Raw genomic sequence first — 21,512 nt, forward strand, 5'->3', positions numbered from 1 at the left:
AGCTCCTCAGTGAGACGATCACCTGGACACAAGGTCAGGCAGCTGGGACTCATCTAGAGAGCAAAATGGAAAAGTGATCTGTGCAGAACATCACTGTTGATTGCAGTTATTTACATCAGACTTCTTCTCTGAGATAAGAGCACCATTTGTGGGAAAGATGACAGTATTTCCAGGCTGGATGCTGTTTGCAGGGAGAACTGAATGAAAGTCTCCTGCACCTCAGCGCTGAGGTCCACACCTGTGAACACAGATGAGGTCAATCTGCTGCAGCACGTAGAGCTTTACTGATCAGCAGGTTCAAAGGATTCAGCAGAGCGTAGAGTCAGAGCTAAATGCCACATCACCATAGAGTTTGTTAACAACAGCTTTCTTTGCCCTTTGTCTCGATGGACTGAATCAGGGATACTCGTCATACTTCACCTCAACCACGTCACTGAGAGACCCCAGCCTGACACAGCAGCAGAGATGATGAAAGCAGAAACAGCAAACAGATGCTTCAGTTGTGTTTCTCTCTGTGTGTGCGCTCACGCCCACTTGTGTGTGTGAACTTTCCACGTACCTCAGCTTGTTTCTCCAACATGAGCCATCAGGGCTGAAAAACATCACTAACACATGAATTCTTTCTCTTTTTGTTATCACCTGTGATCATGTGTCTCATGTTTCTGTCATTCACCAGTTCTTGTATAGTTACGTGTAACTAGACTTCTGTGGGACGTAAATGATTGTTTTGTATGCAGATCTGTACAAAGGATGTAAACACTTGATTACAAAGGAGATCTCAGCTGTGTTGTTGTGGATGGACTTCAACGTATTTGTTAAAAAAGAGAATAAAGCAAAGTGTTTTAGCTGTTTGGGAGTTTTTGTTTGATTCGATTCAGTTTTATTTCTATGGAGTCAAATAATAACAAAGGCTCTAGAACAGCCCTGAGTTTGTCCAGGTGACACTCCTCTGAAGAACAAAGACAAAGAGGAAGAAGGGGATTCGTTTTCAAGTCTTCTTTCTTTCAAAATAAAAGCTGAAATGTTTTGGAAGCATGATAATATTTCAGCCAGGATGCCGTCTCCAAGGAGACCTGCACCTCAGCGCTGAGCTCCACATCACGCCCTGTGAAAGCACAGATATAAATCTGCTGCAGTGAGAAGAACTTTACCCAACACAAGTGTAGAAGTAGACATTTGACTTTACCTACAACCTGTTAACAACAAAGCTTTCATTGCCTCTGTTGTTGATGTCATGTAGGACTAATCATACTTCACATCAGCCATGCACACGTCAGAGGATCTCCAGGCTTTCAGTGATAAAGCCAAGCAGATGATGTGAACATAGCAATAGTAAAACATGCATCATAATCAGCTGTATGTGTCGACTATGTGGCACCTCAGTCTTGTTGGCATGAAGAAAAGTTGTGTAACATGTAGCATAAGGGCTGCAAAGACATCATGTAGACAGCAGTCGTCTGTTAGTCGTAACGTATCTCCTGTTAAAGAGTTAAATGTGCGTTCTCCATCTCTGTCCTCTCACAGCTCGCCGTATACCAACTCCAGCTGTGGTAACCATGGCTGTGCCCATCAACACGCTGAAGCTGAGACGCCACCCGTCAAAATAAAAGTCTTAGTTCTGATATTTTGTAATGAGTTTGTAGATTTCCCACAGCTGATTGTAACAGCAGGCTGCCGGTTTGGAGAAGGCAGTTCAGGAATACTGGAACGGAAGCTAAACAAAGTCCTGCTGTGAACAGCAGCAATATGGATTTTACACATCCATCCATCTTTTCAGCTCAGGGTCGTGTGTGTTTGCACCATGTTTACAGAAACTGGAACGTGACTCCACTTGTGGACAAAATGAGCGTCGCCAAGAGTTTGAAGGCGTTTTGGAGACTAAACATGGTGTTTTAGTGTCAGGGGTACGATTAGGTTGTTAGGTTGTTAACCTCTGCTGCCACGCTGACGGCGTATGCGGCCAAACGGAAGAAGACAGTCTATATTCTTAGCATCATGCACAGCGTGGTTCAGACTGATAACACTACCAAAAGGAAGCCAAACACTGTCACCCTTTACAACAAAACAAAGTGTGGCGTGGATGTGATGGACCAGATGGTTCGGGAGTACACTGTCCGCAGAGGAACACGGCGCTGGCCAGTTGCCGTGTTTTATAACATGATTGACATGGCAGCACTGAATGCACATGTGCTGTATCAAGCATGCACCGGGATGAAGGAAAGACGGGTGGACTTCCTGGTGGAGCTTGCAAGGGAGTTGGCTCACTCTCATGTAGCTGAGAAGAAGGCAAGAAAAGAACAGTTGCTTTGCACACAACCCTCCACACCGAGCCCTGGAAAAAGAGCCACGTGTCAGGTCAAACACAAATGCAAGAACAATCATGCCACTGTGCGATGTGTTCACTGCTACAGATACACATGTGGTAAATGCAGACTACAGATACCATGGCAGTGCCAGGATTGTGAGTGATTGCTGAAAATGTTGAAATGTACTCACTCACTTTTTATTATTATTTGTAAATATGTGTACAAATGGTTGGTTTTTTGTACTGTTTTTATCAGTAAATCTCAGCAACAAAGGACAAACACCCATGTGTGTTGATTTCTCCCTAAGACGGCAAACTGAAACACTCCAAGTTGGTGACTTTTGGAGATTTATTTCCCTGGATGATTGAGAATGCTTCAAGATGAAACACAAAAGCAAGTTCACAGCTTTTAGCAGCTCCAGCACCCCCTCATTCACACACCCCCACTCCCCTCCCTCCAGAATTCCCAGGTAACAACCTAATATACATATGAATGACTAGTGAATTTAGCTTCCACTTGGCTGAAGCTAAAGCTTAGCTAAAAGCCATTTGGCTGCTCTCCGGGTTTTAAAGGTAGAAAGGTAGAAGCCTGGGACTCCTAGTGTTCACTTAGACCCCCGCGGAGTCATCATTTTGCGTTTCTACCTTTAAAAGCCGGAGAGCAGTCAAATGCTGGAAGTGGAAGCTAAATTGGCTAGTCATTCATATGTATATTAGGTTGTTACCTAGGAATTCTGGAGGGAGGGGAGTGGGGGTGTGTGATTGAGGGGGTGGGGGAGTGGAGTGTTTCAGTTTGCCATCTTAGGGAGAAATCAACACACATGGGTGTATGTCCTTTGTTGCTGAGATTTATTGATGAAAACAGTACAAAAATCAACCATTTGTACACATATTTACAAATAATAATAAAAAGTGAGTGAGTACATTTCAACATTTTCAGCAATCACTCACAATCCTGGCACTGCCATGGTATCTGTAGTCTGCATTTACCACATGTGTATCTGTAGCAGTGAACACATCGCACAGTGGCCTGATTTTTCTTGCATCATGTGGAGGTCCATGAACCAATGAACATGCTCCGTTTGCTGTGCATGTTGAATAGTCCATTCTTGAATGCTATGAAGCATGTCAAGAGTGATGAAACACAGGAAGCTCTGAAGGCGACTCGAGATACTTCTCCTGGCCTTAGCCGTTGGCTCTCCATCTGCAGCGTACGGTTCTATTGGGGTGAAAGGGAGACAGGTCCCCACATGTTCTTCACGCCACACTGTGCCATCTTTCGCTGTCTCAGTCCCCAAACAAGCTCTCTTTTTAGGGGGAGAAGCAGTCTCCTCATCTGCAGTGTGAACAAATTCAAATTGTGAGCAATGGGAAGGTCAAACAAAATCACAAATACATGCATAGATACTAATTATAATTCCAGTATGTCCTAGGATTATTCTATTCTATTCTATTCTATTCTATTGTGCATGGTGTGCTTAAATTCAGTTTAAATTCAGGGACATGGAGCCCCTGTTGATCCTCTACCTAATCACACAAGCCAAGGTGTGAAAACAGGTGTGGGTCTCAATCAGCCAAGGTTTTGGGTGAACCCATTGCGAGATCTAGCCCCACGCTATCATGTGATTTCCTGTGATCAAATGTCCCAGGATGTGAGTGGGCGTTAAGACGTCCATGTCCCTCTTCAAGCAACTTAAAGAAGTCCAGACGCTTTTCTTTCCAAGCTCCTTCAACAACATCATTCATAGAACAGCTTCCAGTTTCTTTTGCTCGGCTACAGTTTGGATGGATTTGCAGATGCAACAAGACTAAAATGGTTAGGGTCAGGAGGTCAAAGGTCAGAGCTCCTGTGGGTCTGAGGGCGGCCTCACGCTGGAGAAGGATGAAGGAGTCTGACCTGAGCCAGTGTTTGACATGAACACATCAGCACTGCTGTCAGTGAGCCTAACGACAGCCGTTAGCATCATTTCAGTGTTTCAGTCATAAAAACACTTCCTGTCTCTGTGGTGGTTACAGTGACATCATGCAGTTTGTGCTTTGACCTCCAGAGGGCGACAAATCAGCACAGACAGAGAGCTCCATTCAAACTTTGCTGCCATCAGGAATAATTCTTCAAATATAATCATCAGTGTTTGAGCAGCTATGATATCAGGGACAATCTAGACATGTGTGACAATACTGAACATGTCACATGACACACCTCAAACATCATGTGATCCACTCTCAGTCTGCACTTTCATTCATGACTTCAACAGGTTGAAATGAGCTTTGAAGAAACATTCAGTGAAATAAATCTTTCATGGATTCATGTGAGCAGCAGATGAACTTTGTACCAACAACATCTTCAATAACAGAGTCTGAATGAAGCTCAGGTGTTGATGCTGCTCACTGATTGGACGCTTGGTTTCAGCTCTGCTCTCAGTCTTTACTGCACAGGTGAAGGTAGAAAGTGTGACTGGATCTATAGACTGGAAACAGAGAAACATGCTGAACATTTGAAGCTTTGCAGCAGAAATGTTCATGTTACAAATACAGCAGAGCTGATCTGGGATCAGTGTGTTCACACCTGCAGCTACAACAAGGTTTCATGTCTCCACACGTCAGCATGTGAACTTTACTCTGACTCAGTCTGAGCAGTCAGACGGCATATTTTTAAAGTTAACACATCAGCACACACAGAGCTGAGCCCCTCCCACCTGTGCTGAGTTTCAGGTGGAGTCCCGCCTCCTTCCAGGAAGCAGCTCACCTGTGTGTCCGTGTTTAGTGTCCAGGTGTGGAGTGGAGCTTGTTGTTGGTGTGTGAAGAAACTGTAAGTTTGCTTTGTTTCCTCCTTTAACAGTTTGTCTTTAGGAACTTTACTGTTTGTTCAGCTCGTGTTTGATTTCTTCACACAACAAACTGTGTGTGTTTGTATTTCCGGTCTCTCCATTAAAGTCAGTGTGTAATGTTTTCCAACAAGGCCGAGTGTCTCCGCCATTTTCTGAGCTTTTGTGATCAGAGTCCGGGAATCAGACTAAACACACTGAATGTGGCCTGCACTCAACCGGAGAGCCGCTGAGCTCCAGATGTTTTTATTTACACGCACAGCAGGAGACAGAGAGCGCACTTTGTAAATGAATACTTCGTATAGATGTGTGTTAGATACAGGTTCAACATGTCGGTCTTAAAAATACTGCGTCACAAACTGTTGGCTCCTCTCCAACAGGAAGAAGTGTTACAAAACACACAAAACTGAAACTCAACTTAGAACTACAGCTAGATCTGAAAAAAGTTAAAGTAGAAATAAAAACTGCAAACACAAACTAAAACTAAATTATTGAGAATGATCAATGAAATGATTTTGGAAAACTGATTAACATTTTACAGGAAATGGCCTGTTAGTGTTGTTAGTTTGGCTAAAAAAAAAGACTGAGTCACTGCTTTCAAAAAGTTCAGTTTTTATCATAAAATCTACATTAATCTATGTCAGTCCAGCCTCTGACCCCGTAAATATATAATAAATAAAAAATCAAATATAAACTGAAACAAGCAAACTCACCGTGGAAACTAACTGAAACTAAACAGAATTAAAAACACAAAGTGAAAAAGAAATGGAAATAAAAACTAATTAAAAATTACAAAACTACAACAACCTTGCTGTCTGTGGATATGTTTTGGGTGGAGGTTTCAACCACCACAGATGTCTTCCTTCATTTGTCTGTAAGTCAGTGAGATCATTTAAAGATGGTTACATATCTGCCACAGTGTTAATTTAAAGTTCTCACCCTTCGTGTTCAGAGGCAGCAGGTGGAGGGACAGCAGAGGACTTTGTTTTTTAAAACAAATTTGATTCAGCAGGTCGGCCTCTGTTAAAAATATCACGAACTGTCCGCTCAGACTGTTCACACTGAAACAAAGATGGAGGATAAAACATGTTTTACATTTCTCAGACTGAACAAACGTTACTGTATTAAGTTTAAAACACTGTTAATAAATCGGAACATTTAAAGATGCTTCAGTCACGGTTTTTATATTAATAGTAAGTCAGATGTTGAGCTTTGGCGTGAAAAAAGTTTTTCTTTTTTCCTGGTGAGGAAAAAAGTTTGAAAGAAATCAGTTTTAAGTTTTATATATACATATTTGATTTGTACGGGACTCATATTTTAATACTAAAGTAAACCTTTTGTCTTCTGTCTGTACAAAATACCAGATATTAAAGTGCGGATGTTACAGATGTTTATATCTATATTTTATTATGAAACAGAACAAATGAACAGTTTAGCACAAACAAACGTTAACATGTAGATATTGTACTAAACTGCAGTGAATATGAACTCAAACTTTGACTTTTAGAAGATTAAACTTTATAGTGACGTGTAGGAGAGGAACAGATGAACACTAACTTTGACATTTGAATACAAACGAGTGATTCTGAGCATTTTTTTCTCACCTCATCATCTTATAATATATTTGCTTATTCTTCATAAACAGTAAAAAAATCAGATCAGTGGATCTATTTTACCGTTTTAATGGCAGAATGGACAGAAGTTTTATATCTCTGTTTATTTTTGAGGGGATCACTGTATATCAGTACTGTTATAGTTTAATATTATTTCTGTACAACTGCTTGAGCAAAAAAGCTTAAAGTTTGAAACCAGGACTTTAACTTTGATCAGAGTTTCCATAGTGAGTTAAAAATATTTGCACAGCAGCTCCGAGAACTTTTATCAATATTTCTTTGAATCCTCTAAATTTCATTCATAGCTCTTGGACTGTTCATAGGTCTCAATAAAGTTTGTTTCAAAAGAAAAAGACTGACACAGACACGTCATCCGTCTGTGTTCATGTCACATGAAACTTAGTGGAAAATTCCTTCTTATGCTGCATTCAGGAGCACCAGTAAAACCTCGGTTCTCCAGAGATTAGAAACACTTTGGGTCACGTGAATGGCGGCCATGAAAACGACATTCTTGTATCAGAACCAAGAAATGTTGATTTCTCAGGGAACATTACTGATAATTAAGAATTTAGAGAAAGACACAAACATATTTATTTTAATAAAAGCTGAACCTGCTCAGTGGAAAAACAGAAATGTGTTAGGCCCTAGCAGGGCCTCCTCCTGAAGGTGCCTGTGTGGGCGTGTCCTTCAATGGCTTCTGCCTGAGGTGCCAGCTTTCCCTCTTACACAGCTGACTCTCGTCAGTAATCAAAAGTATTTAATCCCAGGGAAAGGTGAGCTCTGGGCCAGAGTGCCATGTGAGTGGTTACAGCTAGTGAGCTGCTCTTTCTTTCTGGCTTACATTTTACTTTATTGACCAACGCCTGAGTTTTGTTTGTTTTCTTAAGTGGTGATAGCGGTTTGTCCGTCTCTTTTAGTTGAGCTACTTTAATAAAACTCTTTAATTTAACCCCTTTGCCTTCTTGTCTCCTTTTTCTGACCCGGACACTTTTTGTTACTTCCCCCTCACCGCCTAGACCCCTCAGGGGAACGTAACAAATGAGACGAGATTAAATCTGACATCACCAAGTTAAACTGTCAGAAACTCTTCTGAAAATCTGCCTCCTCCCCCCCTGTGCTGAGCTTCAGGTGGAGTCCTGCCTCCTTCCAGGACGGCTGTAAGTTTGCTTTGTTTCCTCCTATAACAGTTTGTCTTTAGGAACTTTAGGGGCTTTTTTTCTCCTCATGAACATGATGTGAGACAGAGGACAGAGCTGCTTGTGTTCTGCTTTTTTGGGTTTCCCTCAATAAGCTGCTCCCTTTATGTTCTCAGTTCTTCTGTATCTAATGTCAGCATGTGAGTCATCTTCAAACACAAGCTGAACATGTTTTCATGGTAGCATCGGTAGGATTCATGGGAAAAAGCACTGATTCAGGTCACTAACCAGGTTCAGGGGGATGACTGGAGTATTTCCCAAACAGAGACATCCTGCGGGGATCTTTGTTCTCTTGTAGACTCTGATATTGTTTCCAATGTTTCCAATAACAAAAGAGAAAATCTGTTTGATTCATTTTTCTTTCTTTCTTTTGTAGATATAGAGATATACCTCTAGGTTAGATTTATTTCTCTGAACCTCCACAGCTGCAGGTGGAGGAGATGGTGTCTCCATCAGCAGATTCAGTGGAAAGGCCGGACTTAAAGGAGGCTTCAAAAGGCTTCCAGACAGGATGAACTGGGCTAAGTGACAGAGAGGATAGAAAGGATTGTTTTGAACTTTGAATCATATAAAATCATTCCTGTAGTCCCAGAATAAAAACATTGTAACATTTGAATGTCACAGCATATCTGAGTGAAGAATAAGTCAGTGTCATTAGCTTGTATAAAACAGCCTCAATTCACCAAAGACATCTTGCTTAACTATAGCTGAGAGCCAATAAGCAGATTTTTAGAGCTCAGATCGAAAAATGTCTAAGAACAGTTGGTTCATGGACCCTTGGTCTGAGGAACAGAATATAACAACACACTACTTAATCTAGTGAGTAACTAAGTAATGTACTGCATTACTTTTAAGAAAAGCAAGAAGAAGAACCCGAACAGAGCAAATCAGCATGTGAACTTTACCCTGACTCAGTCTGAGCAGTCAGACGGCTTTTTTTTTTTTTTTTGGAGTAACATAAAGGTGTGACACACACACTTAAATCCAATCTGAAGTGAGACTCAAAGTTCAGTTTGTACATAAACAGTAAAAGAAACTGCATTTACAGTATTTCACAGAACTGAGTACACTGATTTTCCTGCCTCCATCAGTCTGTGGAGGAGGTGGAGCTGCTGCTCTCACTGACACACTGACTGCAGAATGAGCTCAGCTGCTGTTCCACAGTAACTGCTGCGAGGTGGACACATCTGTTTGACCATAACCAGTTACTGTGTCAACAGCTGTTGGAGGTCAGGGGTCTTTATAATTACAGTGCAGGTGGATATGCATCCACCTGCACTGCACCATATGCATGCATATCTATGAAGCGCCTTGAGGCGACTTTTGTTGTGATTTGGCTCTATATAAATAAAATTGAATTGAATGTAGTGCTGATTTGTGTTTCCTCTACAGGTGAAGGTAGAAAGTGTGTGTGAGCTGATGTGAATCATGTGACCTGGTTTCTAGGTTACATGACAGGTCAGAGGTCAGCGACTGTAACTCAGTTCCTCCTGTTAATGTGAACTCACTGAGTGTTTGTGGTTTACCTCTCAGACTGACTGAAGATGATGATGGAGGAAGAGGAGGACAGAGCAGAGTCTGCAGGGTCCAGCTGTCCGTCTGTGAGGAGTGACCGGTCCAAAGATCTAAATCCTCCAGTCTTCAGTGGTGAACCTGGAGCAACGAGGTCAGAGAGCTGTGATGACTCCTTTACATGTTTGTGTTTCCTGGATAAATATGACCTGAAACATCCTCAGATTGTTACAAAGATTCATTAAAAAGAAAACAATGAAAGAGAAAAGATCCAAATGTTCGACTTGGTCATTTGCTGTTTGAGGACAGTGATGCTCATATCTGTGGGGAAAGTGTGACCTGAGTGGGTTCATGTTTGTCTTTAAAGAACAGAGCTGCTCTGATTCTCTTTGTGTCTGATCTGTTAAACAGTCTGAGAGGTCACACAGAGACCCAGCAGCTAAAGCCTGGATCATACTGGCTGCTGTTACTCCATCAGGACAACACTGAACCACAGTGGTGTGGATGTAGTGGATAAATCCCACCATACTGATGCTCAGAGTTAACCACAGGGAACAAAACCAGATGTTACCTTCAGATTGTGACCTTTGGAGTGGACGATGCAGATTTCAATAGAGAATAAATGTTGTTGTTTTTCAGCTGTGAAGAAAGAATCTAATTTTCTGAACTTAAGAATTTATGATGCTGGAAACAACATGGAGACTATAACACAACATTTCCACTGTGTTCATAGAATGAATGTAAAACTGTCAGACATTCATTAAATATGCAAAATGTCTACAGAAGCATCAGAGGGTCAGACGTGAAGCACTCAGTGATTTTGATCAAATGACTCATCAGTTATTGATCTGTACTACACTGATCTACCACGTTAGTAAAGCTGGTGTTCTGGTGGTGGAGGGAGACTCGGATCATGTTCTGGTTTTGGAGCAGTGATCTGCTGATGGTTCAGTTTGATGAGCTTCTTCAAAATCATCCCTGACATCACCACTGAAAGGACGTCCATGAAAACAGACTGAAAATTACTGATATGGTCACAATCTGAGAGTTTAAAACTTGACAGACTTGATTCAGATGAAGTTATTTGAGCAGAAACTCCTGGATCTTTATCCTGTGTTGATCTAATCCTTCATGGTTCCTCCACAGAGTGGAGCAGCAGAGCTCAGAGGTTCCCAGTGGTCAGTCTGCCCAGCAGCATCAAACACAGCTGGACTCCATATTTATGGTCTGTACATGTACAACAACTACTGTTACATCTGTTCTGTTCACAGTCATCTCCATGCTGCTCTTTGTAGACCAGTGGATCGTCAGTGTGTCCAACATGGATCTGATGTTTGGCTCCATGATTTCAGTCTGATTGGCTCATTCATAAATATTCTGTTCCAGCTGCTGGAGGACAACATCATCACTTTTGTGAAGAACGAGCTGAAGAAGATCCAGAAGGTTCTGAGTCCAGATTACCCAGAATGCTTAGAGAGTCAGAGGAGCAGCAGCAGAGAGGCGTTTGTGAAGATCACAGTGGACTTCCTGAGGAGAATGAAGCAGGAGGAGCTGGCTGACCGTCTGCAGAGCAGTAAGAGGATTTATCTAAAGATTTAAGCTGCTGGATAAATGAACATTTTCCAGAGATGGAAGATGGAGCAACATGTTTTAAAGATTAGTTCTTTTTGGAATTGAGTGTTTATTTTTCTTCTCATTCAGAACTTCAAGCTGCTGTTTGTCATCGTAACCTTAAATCCACCCTGAAGAAGAAGTTCCAGTGTGTGTTTGAGGGCATCGCTAAAGCAGGAAACCCAACCCTCCTGAATCAGATCTACACAGAGCTCTACATCACAGAGGGAGGGACTGCAGAGGTCAATGATGAACATGAGGTCAGACAGATTGAAACAGCATCCAGGAAACCAGACAGACCTGAAACAACAATCAGACAAGAAGACATCTTTAAAGACTCACCTGGAAGAGATGAACCAATCAGAACAGTGCTGACAAAGGGAGTGGCTGGCATTGGGAAAACAGTCTTAACACAGAAATACAGCCTGGACTGGGCTGAAGACAAAGCCAACCAGGACATCCAGTTCATATTTCCATTCACTTTCAGAGAGCTGAATGTGCTGAAAGAGGAAAAGTTCAGCTTGGTGGGACTTGTTCATCACTTCTTTACTGAAACCAAAGAAGCAGAAATCTGCAGCTTTGAAGACTTCCAGGTTGTGTTCATCTTTGATGGTCTGGATGAGTGTCGACTTCCTCTGGACTTCCACAAAACTACAGTCCTAACTGACCCTAGAAAGTCCACCTCAGTGGATGTGCTGCTGATAAACCTCATCAGGGGGAAACTGCTTCCCTCTGCTCGCCTCTGGATAACCACACGACCTGCAGCAGCCAATCAGATCCCTCCTGACTGTGTTGGCATGGTGACAGAGGTCAGAGGGTTCACTGACCCACAGAAGGAGGAGTACTTCAGGAAGAGATTCAGAGATGAGGAGCAGGCCAGCAGGATCATCTCCCACATCAAGACATCACGAAGCCTCCACATCATGTGTCACATCCCAGTCTTCTGCTGGATCACTGCTACAATTCTGGAGGATGTGCTGGAAACCAGAGAGGGAGGACAGCTGCCAACGACCCTGACTGAGATGTACATCCACTTCCTGGTGGTTCAGGCCAAAGTGAAGAAGGTCAAGTATGATGGAGGAGCTGAGACAGATCCACACTGGAGTCCAGAGAGCAGGAAGATGATGGAGTCTCTGGGAAAACTGGCTTTTGATCAGCTGCAGAAAGGAAACCTGATCTTCTATGAATCAGACCTGACAGAGTGTGGCATCGATATCAGAGCAGCCTCAGTGTACTCAGGAGTGTTCACACAGATCTTTGAAGAGGAGAGAGGACTGTTCCAGGACAAGGTGTTCTGCTTCATCCATCTGAGTGTTCAGGAGTTTCTGGCTGCTCTTCATGTCCATCTGACCTTCATCAACTCTGGACTCAATCTGCTGGAACAACAACAAACAACATCCAAGAAGTCTGAAACAGGAGAATCTGCAAAGAAACACTTCTACCAGAGTGCTGTGAACAAGGCCTTACAGAGTCCAAATGGACACCTGGACTTGTTCCTCCGCTTCCTCCTGGGTCTTTCCCTGCAGACCAATCAGACTCTCCTACGAGGTCTGCTGACACAGACAGGAAGTAGCTCACAGACCAATCAGGAAACAGTCCAGTACATCAAGAAGAAGCTCAGTAAGAATCTGTCTGCAGAGAAAAGCATCAATCTGATCCACTGTCTGAATGAACTGGATGATCGTTCTCTAGTGGAGGAGATCCAACAGTCCCTGAGATCAGGAAGTCTCTCCACAGATGAACTGTCTCCTGCTCAGTGGTCAGCTCTGGTCTTCATCTTACTGTCATCAGAAGAAGATCTGGATGTGTTTGACCTGAAGAAATACTCTGCTTCAGAGGAGGCTCTTCTGAGGCTGCTGCCAGTGGTCAAAGCCTCCAACAAAGCTCTGTAAGTAAATCTGTGATCATGTTTATTTTTAAAATGTTGATTAAAAGTGGTCATAGATTTCTTCCATGACAGATCCATGTCCTAAAACCATGAGACAGCGTAGTTGTATAGTATAAAAGAAAAAAGGAGAACTTTTGACCACAATATTGTAACTTGAATGAACTTTTGATACAGCCTTTAAACATAAAATTTATGAACAGAATCAGTGACAAAGGGCAGCCCTGGTGGAGCCCATCACCCACCGGACTTATTACTATCCAACGTATTGCCGGCTATGCCAACCAAGCTCTTGCAATGGTTGTAAAAGGATCGAATGGCCCGTAGCAATGGCCATGAAATGTTTCTCAGTTTTATTATTTTCAGTCACATCTGTTTTTGATTATTAACTGAATATTTTAAAATTCAGGCTTTTTATGTTATACAAAACATCATATTTTCTTATGATGTCTTGTATTGATTCTGAAGGAATAGTTTTCATCAGTATCGCAGATACCAACCTGAATTTTACTTTGTATTGGATCAGAAAGGAAATCAGTGGCATCACACATCACTTACAGCAACTTCAGTACCACTCCATTTTAATAAACTGGGGGGAGGTGCACCAAGATTCAGTATGAGATAAAGAATTATTTTTAACTGTAAGGTTGGAGAAATCTGTTGTTGGAAATTGGAAGAACAGGTCATCTTAAAAATCACTGCATTGTAGTTTTATTCAGGCCCCTTCAATCTGTGATCGCTGTTGCTTTGCATTGTAAATGCTACTATTACAAAAGTCACAAATATTAGTGTATGTGTGTGTTGTTGGGTAATAAACCAAAAGAACAGAATCTACCAGCACCTCACTGATTTCTGCTTAAAAACAATAAAAAAGCAATAAAGCTCTGATTTGTTTGGTTGATCTTGTCTCCCTTCCACCTTGATTTCAGACTGAGTGGCTGTAACCTGTCAGACAGAAGCTGTGAAGCTCTGTCCTCAGTCCTGAGCTCCCAGTCCTCCCATCTGACAGAGCTGGACCTGGGTAACAACAACCTGCAGGATTCAGGAGTGAAGCTTCTGTCTGCTGGGATGAAGAGTCAATACTGCAAACTGGAAACGCTGAGGTCAGATCAAGCGATATCGATTTTTTTTTTCATCAATTAACATCATTTAATCAATTTCATTTGGAAAAAATTAACAGTGTTTATGTTTTGTTTTTTTAATGAATCCATGCAAGTCACAGTAAACTGCCACATTTGTCTTTTGTAACATGAGGCAATAAGGATTCCAGCATGTCCTGAAACAGTGTTGAAATATTGTAAATGTAGTAGCTCCTCATGGCACCATGAATATACTTTAACACAAGTGTTTCATGTCTTCTTGTCATCCTTTCTTCAGACTGAGTGGCTGTAACCTGTCAGACAGAAGCTGTGAAGCTCTGTCCTCAGTCCTGAGCTCCCAGTCCTCCCGTCTGACAGAGCTGGATCTGGGTAACAACAACCTGCAGGATTCAGGACTGAAGCTTCTATTTTCTGCAGTGGAGAGTCCAAAGTGTACAATTCTCAGGTCAGGATTCAGTCTTTTCTGATGATGATTTAAAACCTGAGTCAGGTCAATAAATGGCTTACTCATTTACAACAGACATGATTTGTCAAATCACCTTATATCTAACCCAAAGGTCCTGTGTTTTACTACTTTGATTTTTTAGTAAAACACAGGACCTCTTAATATTTATCTAAGAGACCATATATAATTTTTTTCCCTGGATCATGTGTGTACCCTCCTGGTTGGAGCTCCAGCAGCCTGTATCAGTGAATGGGACTTTAAATGAAATTGCTGCCCCTGTCAGGAAGAGGTCTGAGTGACACACAAAACAGAAAATATGAGCACTGCATGTGTCTGAGGCTACTCAGATACAGACCTGAATGAGACACTAACTTTGTCTCTGAGAGATAACTTTTATTATTAAATACACTTCATTTCTCATCTGTGTAGAGAATGTAGAGTTTGACATGCTAATATTACAAAATGAAAAATCACACTGAGTCACAAAGAAATTGTTTTGGAGTATTTATGGTTCAGCTGATGAAATTGTTCAAACAAACCAGTAATTTACACCGAAACAGCACAAGTGAAACTTTTTCGAGGGACTTACACTAAGCTTGTCCTGGTACACCTGTAGAGCCCAGCTTCTATGGACCATGAGCTTAAGTTCTGTGCTGCTCTGATTTATTGCCCGTGCTGTCTTTCAGTTCAGCTTTGTCGAGTCTCTGGTAGGATTTCTTTTACATGACCTGTGTAAAAACAAAACAGGAAACACATTAAGCTGAAGTAAGATGCACAATTTGAAAAATGGGGCACAAAAAATGTTGCTGCTTTCTGGAAAGTGCGTCTAAGAAGACCCAATGGAGAAAGTGAAGAGAAAAATCAAAGATTAAGAAGAAGAAAATGGCAGAGGCAGTTTCTCTTGGACTGCCTGCAGATGGGGTGAGACTCTAGAAACAGGGATGATTGGAGAAAATGCAAAGAGGCCATAGGATAAACCAGGAGATGAATACTCTGGTGTTCTGGGGATAGTGGGAGTGAGAGGGAGAGATGCCAGTAAATGATTTCAAGGATAAATTTGAGAGAATCAGAGCTAAGAAACCAAAGCAAGTGGGGAACTACAAACATATGGACAGACTCATAATTAGGCCAAAGACACATTAAAGCAATTATTACAGGTTTAGAAACAGGGATGGATATGAAGGAGCTTAGCATGAATTTGCATTGAGGAAAGAATAGCAACGAGCATCAGAGGAAACAGTTAGGAAAACTAAAAGGATGTACTGGCAGGAATACTGCAGTACTTTAGGAAGAACTACCGTATTTCCCGGACTACAGAGCGCACCTGAATATTAGCCGCACAAGCTAAAATCAGGGGAAAATCCTGTTTTGTACATACATTAGCCGCACCTGACTAAAAGCCGCAGGTGTTTCAATGTTGACTTATCATATGTAAGAGAATATGCACAAAGCGAATTGTCAGGAAAGAGATGGCTGTTTGGAGACACACCCCTTTTATCAATATTTTGAAAAACAAGTTATGGGTACATATTTGCATAACTTTTTAGGTATATGTACAAGTACCGGTAATTACAAGTACAAAACATGTACTGTGCTTCATAAATGAGTAACAAATGTAGTACATAACAGTAACCTACAGCACACCAGAACAATTGATTCGGACTACCTTTTAGGCTCAGGTGCAGTGACACGACTTTAACAAGAAGAAAAGTCAGTCATTCACCATCTTCCTGCGCACTAAAACCACCAAAGTCCTCTTCTCCAGTGTCGGAAACAAACAGGCTCAGGGTGGCTTCGTCATCCACTCTCAGCTTCTTTCTTTCGTTGTCACTTTCAAAACCAAAGAAATCCTCGTTGTCAGTGTCAGAGTCGAACACCCTCAGAAGGGCCGTGGCGGTGTCCTCCTCTCCATCATGCAGCATTCAGCCCTTCGAAATCTGTTGGTGATCGTGGATGTTTTCACACTTTTCCACGCTGTCAGAATCCAATGGTGGAGTTGGGCATAACTTGCTTTTTGCAAGTTTATCGCCGCTCATCATCCAGGCCTCCAGCTGAACGGGTAGCGCTACTTTGAAGTTTGTTTTTCGCGCTACCTCGTACTGCACTACGTTGCCTGACGGATGGACATGTGACCAACATACCACTCTTGAACCCCGATCCTTCCGCCAGGCAACGTAGTGCCGTACAACAGCGGAACAAACAAAACAAATCCGCTCATGGACAATCCATAGAAAAGCCGCACCTGACTAAAAGCCGCAGGGCTCAAAGCTTGTGCAAAAAGTAGCGGCTTATAGCCCGACAATTACGGTACACCAGTTCAGAATGTGTGGAGTACAGTTAAGAACATGAATGCAGACAGGAAACAACAGCAGCTGTTGTAAAGTAAATTCAAACTCCTTCATTAAATGCAGCTGGTTGAGTTGAAAACAATGGAGAATGATTGTGTTACGTTGTTTATTCTCTATAGAAATGGAGCAGGAGTGCATGCAGAGCTGGACGTGGGCTGTATATACATGCGTGTATCTGTTTTGTCTGTGAGCAGAGAAAACAAAGCGCTGGAAATGTCATATTGAAATGTTAAATCAGGAAAATCCTGGAGAAGAGGATAGTTCTAATGTTCAGTTTGTAATGTTGAATTCAACACAGCTCTTAAATGCATTAAAATGACTTCACCTGACGTCAGACTGAGCAATCGGATTAGCTACTGATATTGATTTAACCCTTTAAGACCTACCATAGAACCAAGTCCGCCAGAGCTTATATTATATTTTTACATGCTGTAGAGCCATTTTTGGGAGCATTTCAAGTTGCTATACATCAATACAACCATTACAGCCTAAATTTTAATAATATGTATGTATTAAGTGCATAGTAATTACATAAATTGCAAAAAAGTGCAATAAACTACAAAAAAATTGAAAATCGTTTTTGTTTTTTTAACATATATTTCTAGTTAGAAAAATTTAAGAGGCTTATCCCTCAAAACTGTAAATACAAAAAAGTTGCACAAAATAGTTTCCCACCTCAGGAAATTTATTTTGAGTGCCTTCATAGTTTTATTTTTGAAATACACCAATTTTTATATACTGCAGGAAAAACGAAAATAAATATTATACTGCAAATTTGCAAAATAACAGCATATGCATCAAAATAAACTATTTCCAGCAGAGCAATATGAGTCCTAAGCATATGTGGAAGGAAACTGTAACCTAGGACAAGCTGATGGCATAAGATGTAAATACAACTCCTCAGGTTTCATATGCAAAAAAAATTATTGCGCTAGCTCACGTGGTTACAGTGCTACCGGGATTTAAAAATAGTTGCGCAAAACGGAGTGTGCCCACTCTGACCAGTTTTAAAGGGTTAAAGCAGGATCTCACTTTAAACCTAAAGAACTTGCTATGAGCATGCAGTGCATTCATGGTTATTATTCATACGATTGTGGGGAGCTAATAAAGTGCAACTATCACATTACATTTTATTATTAAATTGTTGTTAACAATCCCTTCACTTCTGCTTATCTAATTCATGGTTGCAGGATGGCTGACAGCTTCCATTAGGCAGGAGGTAATGTCCATTCTGGCCACAGTGCAACCCACAATGTGTAACTGACACTATTATATTGCATTATGTCACATTGTTACATCTTTTTAATAAATGATGACAGTCAGCTGAATTTGCTGCCCCCTTGGTGGAGGACATCAGGATCAGCAGCTGCTGCTCCATCACAAACACCACAGAAGAAGAACAACACTGGATCAGATTATCTGGACGTGTTTGACAGGGACAGTGTTCATGTTCATGGACATCAGGACAAAAACAGACGATGGAAACCTGCCAGATTTGAGCTAAACTGCTCATTTCCATGTGTAGTCCCTGGGAGGTCACATGACCAACAAAGACACACAAGCTGTGTCCCAAAACGTCGGCTGCATCCTCCGGAGGCCGCATTTGAAGGCCGATGACGTCACAGCCAGGCGACGAAGGCTGTCCCGATTCCTCGACTCCTTCAAATGCGTCCTTCATTCCCCCGAGTTTGAAGGATGGGTCGGGTGTGTCCTTCGTGGCCCACCATATCCCAGAATTCATAGCGCGGCCCAGCCAAATTTCAGCTGCCAACAATGGCGGCCGCTACTAAGTTTTAAAATTTAACGAGGGAGCACTACTTACTTACAATGAATTCTTTACACTATATAATTTTCCCGTCAGTGTTGGGGAATTCTCAATGGTGCTTGTTGCCATACCCTCAGGGACTTTAATGTTATATAAAAACACTGACAGCTCAATATCTGCCTCAGTCACTCTCCCTGATCCAGCTGAGTCAGCAGTGGGAAAAATCTGCTTTTCACAGGAACTTGGTAACAGCAATAAGAGAATACGTAGTTTATTCCAAGAAGATATCATGTCTCTCCCATATATAGAATATCTTACTGGAACCGACATGTTCCAGATATCACCTGGAAGACAGTCTGGATGATCCCATAAATATCTAATTGTGAACAAGGTGAAGGAAATCTCATATAAAATTCTTCATAAATGTGACCCAGCCAGTCACTATATGGTAACATTTAAAAGAGACATAAATACTAATTGAACTTTCTGTGGGGATCATCCAGAAACTGTGGCACATCTCTTTTGGTTCCTCTACACAGAGATTCTGGAAGAATTTAGCAGTTTTGTTATTGTCCATATTTTAAGGGAGTTTTCTTTACGATGGGAAAATGTTTTATTCTTTTTCTTTAAGTTCCCCAGGAAGAATGATAAATGTTTTTTTATAAAAAATTTGTTAATACTTTTAGCTATTTTATATCCATAAATGTAAGTTTATTAATAAAACACCATATTTCTGCCTTTTTATAAGGATATGAATTGTACATACAATCAATTTCAGACTCAACCAACAAAAAGCCTCTCAGAACAATATTTATATGTTGATTTTTTTCGCCTACTCATATCATCATTTTTTTTACTCCTGGTTCTGTATGTTCATGTTCTGTTCTTTTGTAAACTTCATCTGTTTGTATGTTGTATACTCATTGTGTTTCAATAAAGTTCGATTTAAAAAAAGGTACGTTCTAAACGAAGCTTCAGACGTCACTGATCACGTGACTCTGGCCAAACGAATCAAGCCTCGACACGGTGCTTCTGAAGCAGCGCGTTGATCTTTCTGACACACGCACCGGAGCGTCAGCTTCAAGCGGACCATCACTACGTCTCACATCTAAAGGTGTCAAGGTAACTTTGAACTGAGTTCAGTCAATCTGGAGTTTTTCCAAGTTTTCTGTTGCTCTCTGTGAGAGAAGAGCGTTAAAGGCGGGGCTCTCCAGAGTCCAGCAAAACAGGAAACCACAGCTGGGTGTGTGTAAGTGTGCAAACCAATAGAATGCATCGTGGTGGGGGGGGGCATCACGGGCAAGAAAAAAATGAAATAATCGGTCGTACCCATGCTTCCCCGACGTCATGCCAGCGCATATTGGGAAATTCGTAGGCACCGATCGGTTTTCTATCAGCCATTTGCTGGGAGTAAGGGCGCCCTCCGTTTGCGAGGTGCGCCTGCTGCTGGCGGCACAGGGAGGAGAGGGCGGGGCGGCGGGGAGTCTCTGGCTGGCTGGAGCGGCATCTAATAACCAACTCGCAAAACAAAATAAAAACAACACAACAGATATTATGATACAGACTTATAATCTGCACCCATGTTTTTTCTAAATTCTATAAAGTGAGCGCGAGAGCCCTCGGTGCGCCTGCGCGCTGCTGAAGTCAAAGTAAACTTTATTGTCATCTCCGCTACAGACAGTCCAGCATATAGAGAGACGAGACGACGAGGCTGCAGTTACAGCGGTGCAAGTAAACAAACAATAAATATAAGAAGAGTAAGAAAATAAATCTACACTTTAGGACTCGGGGTAAAGGATCAATAACAATTTAAATTTATAATTTACAGTTTGATGATTTAAAGTCTCACACAACCCGTCAAAAGGGGCGGGGCCGGCTGCTTCCAAGTAGAGCACATTTCATTTATAATGATGTAAATCCAAGCCCATCATGGATTCACGATCTGAATCCTGGGTTGTGTGAAATCCCAGAAATCAACCTTAGACAAAGTGAATCTGTGAACTAAGGTGTAGGTCTGTTAGGCAGGGCCGTGCAGAGAGGTTTAAAGGGGCGGGTGCTCAAAGTTAAAAAGGGGCACATTGAACCAGGCTGAATAACAACAACACACTTTCATCAAGAATCTAATATGAGCAACAAGGCAAAGCAAACGTAGCCGATGCTTTACCTGATGGGTACAATGTTGCTGTTGAGGGGTTGCTGTGGATAGTGCTGGAGGGCAGGCAGGGCTGGACTGGGACAAAAAATCGGCCCGGGCATTTTGACTGGAGACCGGCCCACCAAAAATGTGACGTCATTCATGGATAAAACCGCAAAGGATTCTGGGAACTTTTGGCAAGCGGTACTAGCGCATACAGGCTTTCAATTGAACTCAGTCACACAGCGATAAAAAGAAACACAAAAAATGACAAGAAGCTGCTGTATTATTAACTGCAATAGCCGGTGTTGTGCCAAAAAGTGATTGTCTGCCAAAAACTGATTTCCGGTATTTGCAAAGAAACTGATTGCTCGTATTTAAATTGCTATAAATAACTTGTTGGGCTATAATATGTGAAACATATGTCAAATGCATCCCTCATGGATGACATAAAGTCATACTGAGCTACAAACAACATTAGTGTAACAAGGTAGAAGCCGCAATCAGTCTTTGGCAGTGACTTTTATATAACCTTTATTTATGCCGTAAAAAAAAATCTAATTAACATTAACAATGTATTTTGTAAGAAGTAGTTGGACAGCAGAAATGGCTCAAATATTACAATTATTTTTCCACTACTAATTAATTACCGTTGAGCTCAAAGGTTATATTAATACACGGTTAACGAATGTGTATTTATGACGACGATTTGTGAGACGAACAAAGGTAAACTTACCTTTGTTCGTACGATGGTCTTTCGGTGCATTTCAAGG

General features: G+C 41.6%; 2 protein-coding genes and 1 long non-coding RNA gene across 4 annotated transcripts in view; all 3 read left to right on the forward strand.

Moving 5' to 3' along the window:
• LOC146679523 (uncharacterized) overlaps nucleotides 1–21,512 on the forward strand; it is a 241,879-nt gene that overhangs the window by 27,946 nt on the left and 192,421 nt on the right. The gene's annotated exons all lie outside the window — the stretch shown is intronic.
• On the forward strand, nucleotides 5,052–9,654 carry LOC146679525 (uncharacterized). Of its 2 annotated transcripts, none has more exons than XR_014918563.1 (3): nucleotides 5,052–5,114; nucleotides 7,760–7,900; nucleotides 9,473–9,654. It is a non-coding gene; the product is annotated as an uncharacterized LOC146679525 (long non-coding RNA). The 2 variants fall into 2 exon arrangements; XR_014918564.1 differs by lacking the exon at nucleotides 9,473–9,654 and adding an exon at nucleotides 9,338–9,408.
• Nucleotides 11,173–13,144, forward strand: LOC146679526 (protein NLRC3-like; the record flags this gene model as incomplete). The annotated part of the gene is made up of 1 exon (XM_085450264.1): nucleotides 11,173–13,144. A coding segment is annotated over one exon (1,782 nt), but the record flags the coding sequence as incomplete, so codon positions are not given.

This window comes from Copadichromis virginalis, unplaced genomic scaffold, assembly GCF_057382275.1.
Source record: "Copadichromis virginalis isolate Kocher_CV1m ecotype Utaka unplaced genomic scaffold, C_Virginalis_male_GT1.1 unmapped_scaffold_1, whole genome shotgun sequence".
Taxonomy (NCBI): domain Eukaryota; kingdom Metazoa; phylum Chordata; class Actinopteri; order Cichliformes; family Cichlidae; genus Copadichromis; species Copadichromis virginalis.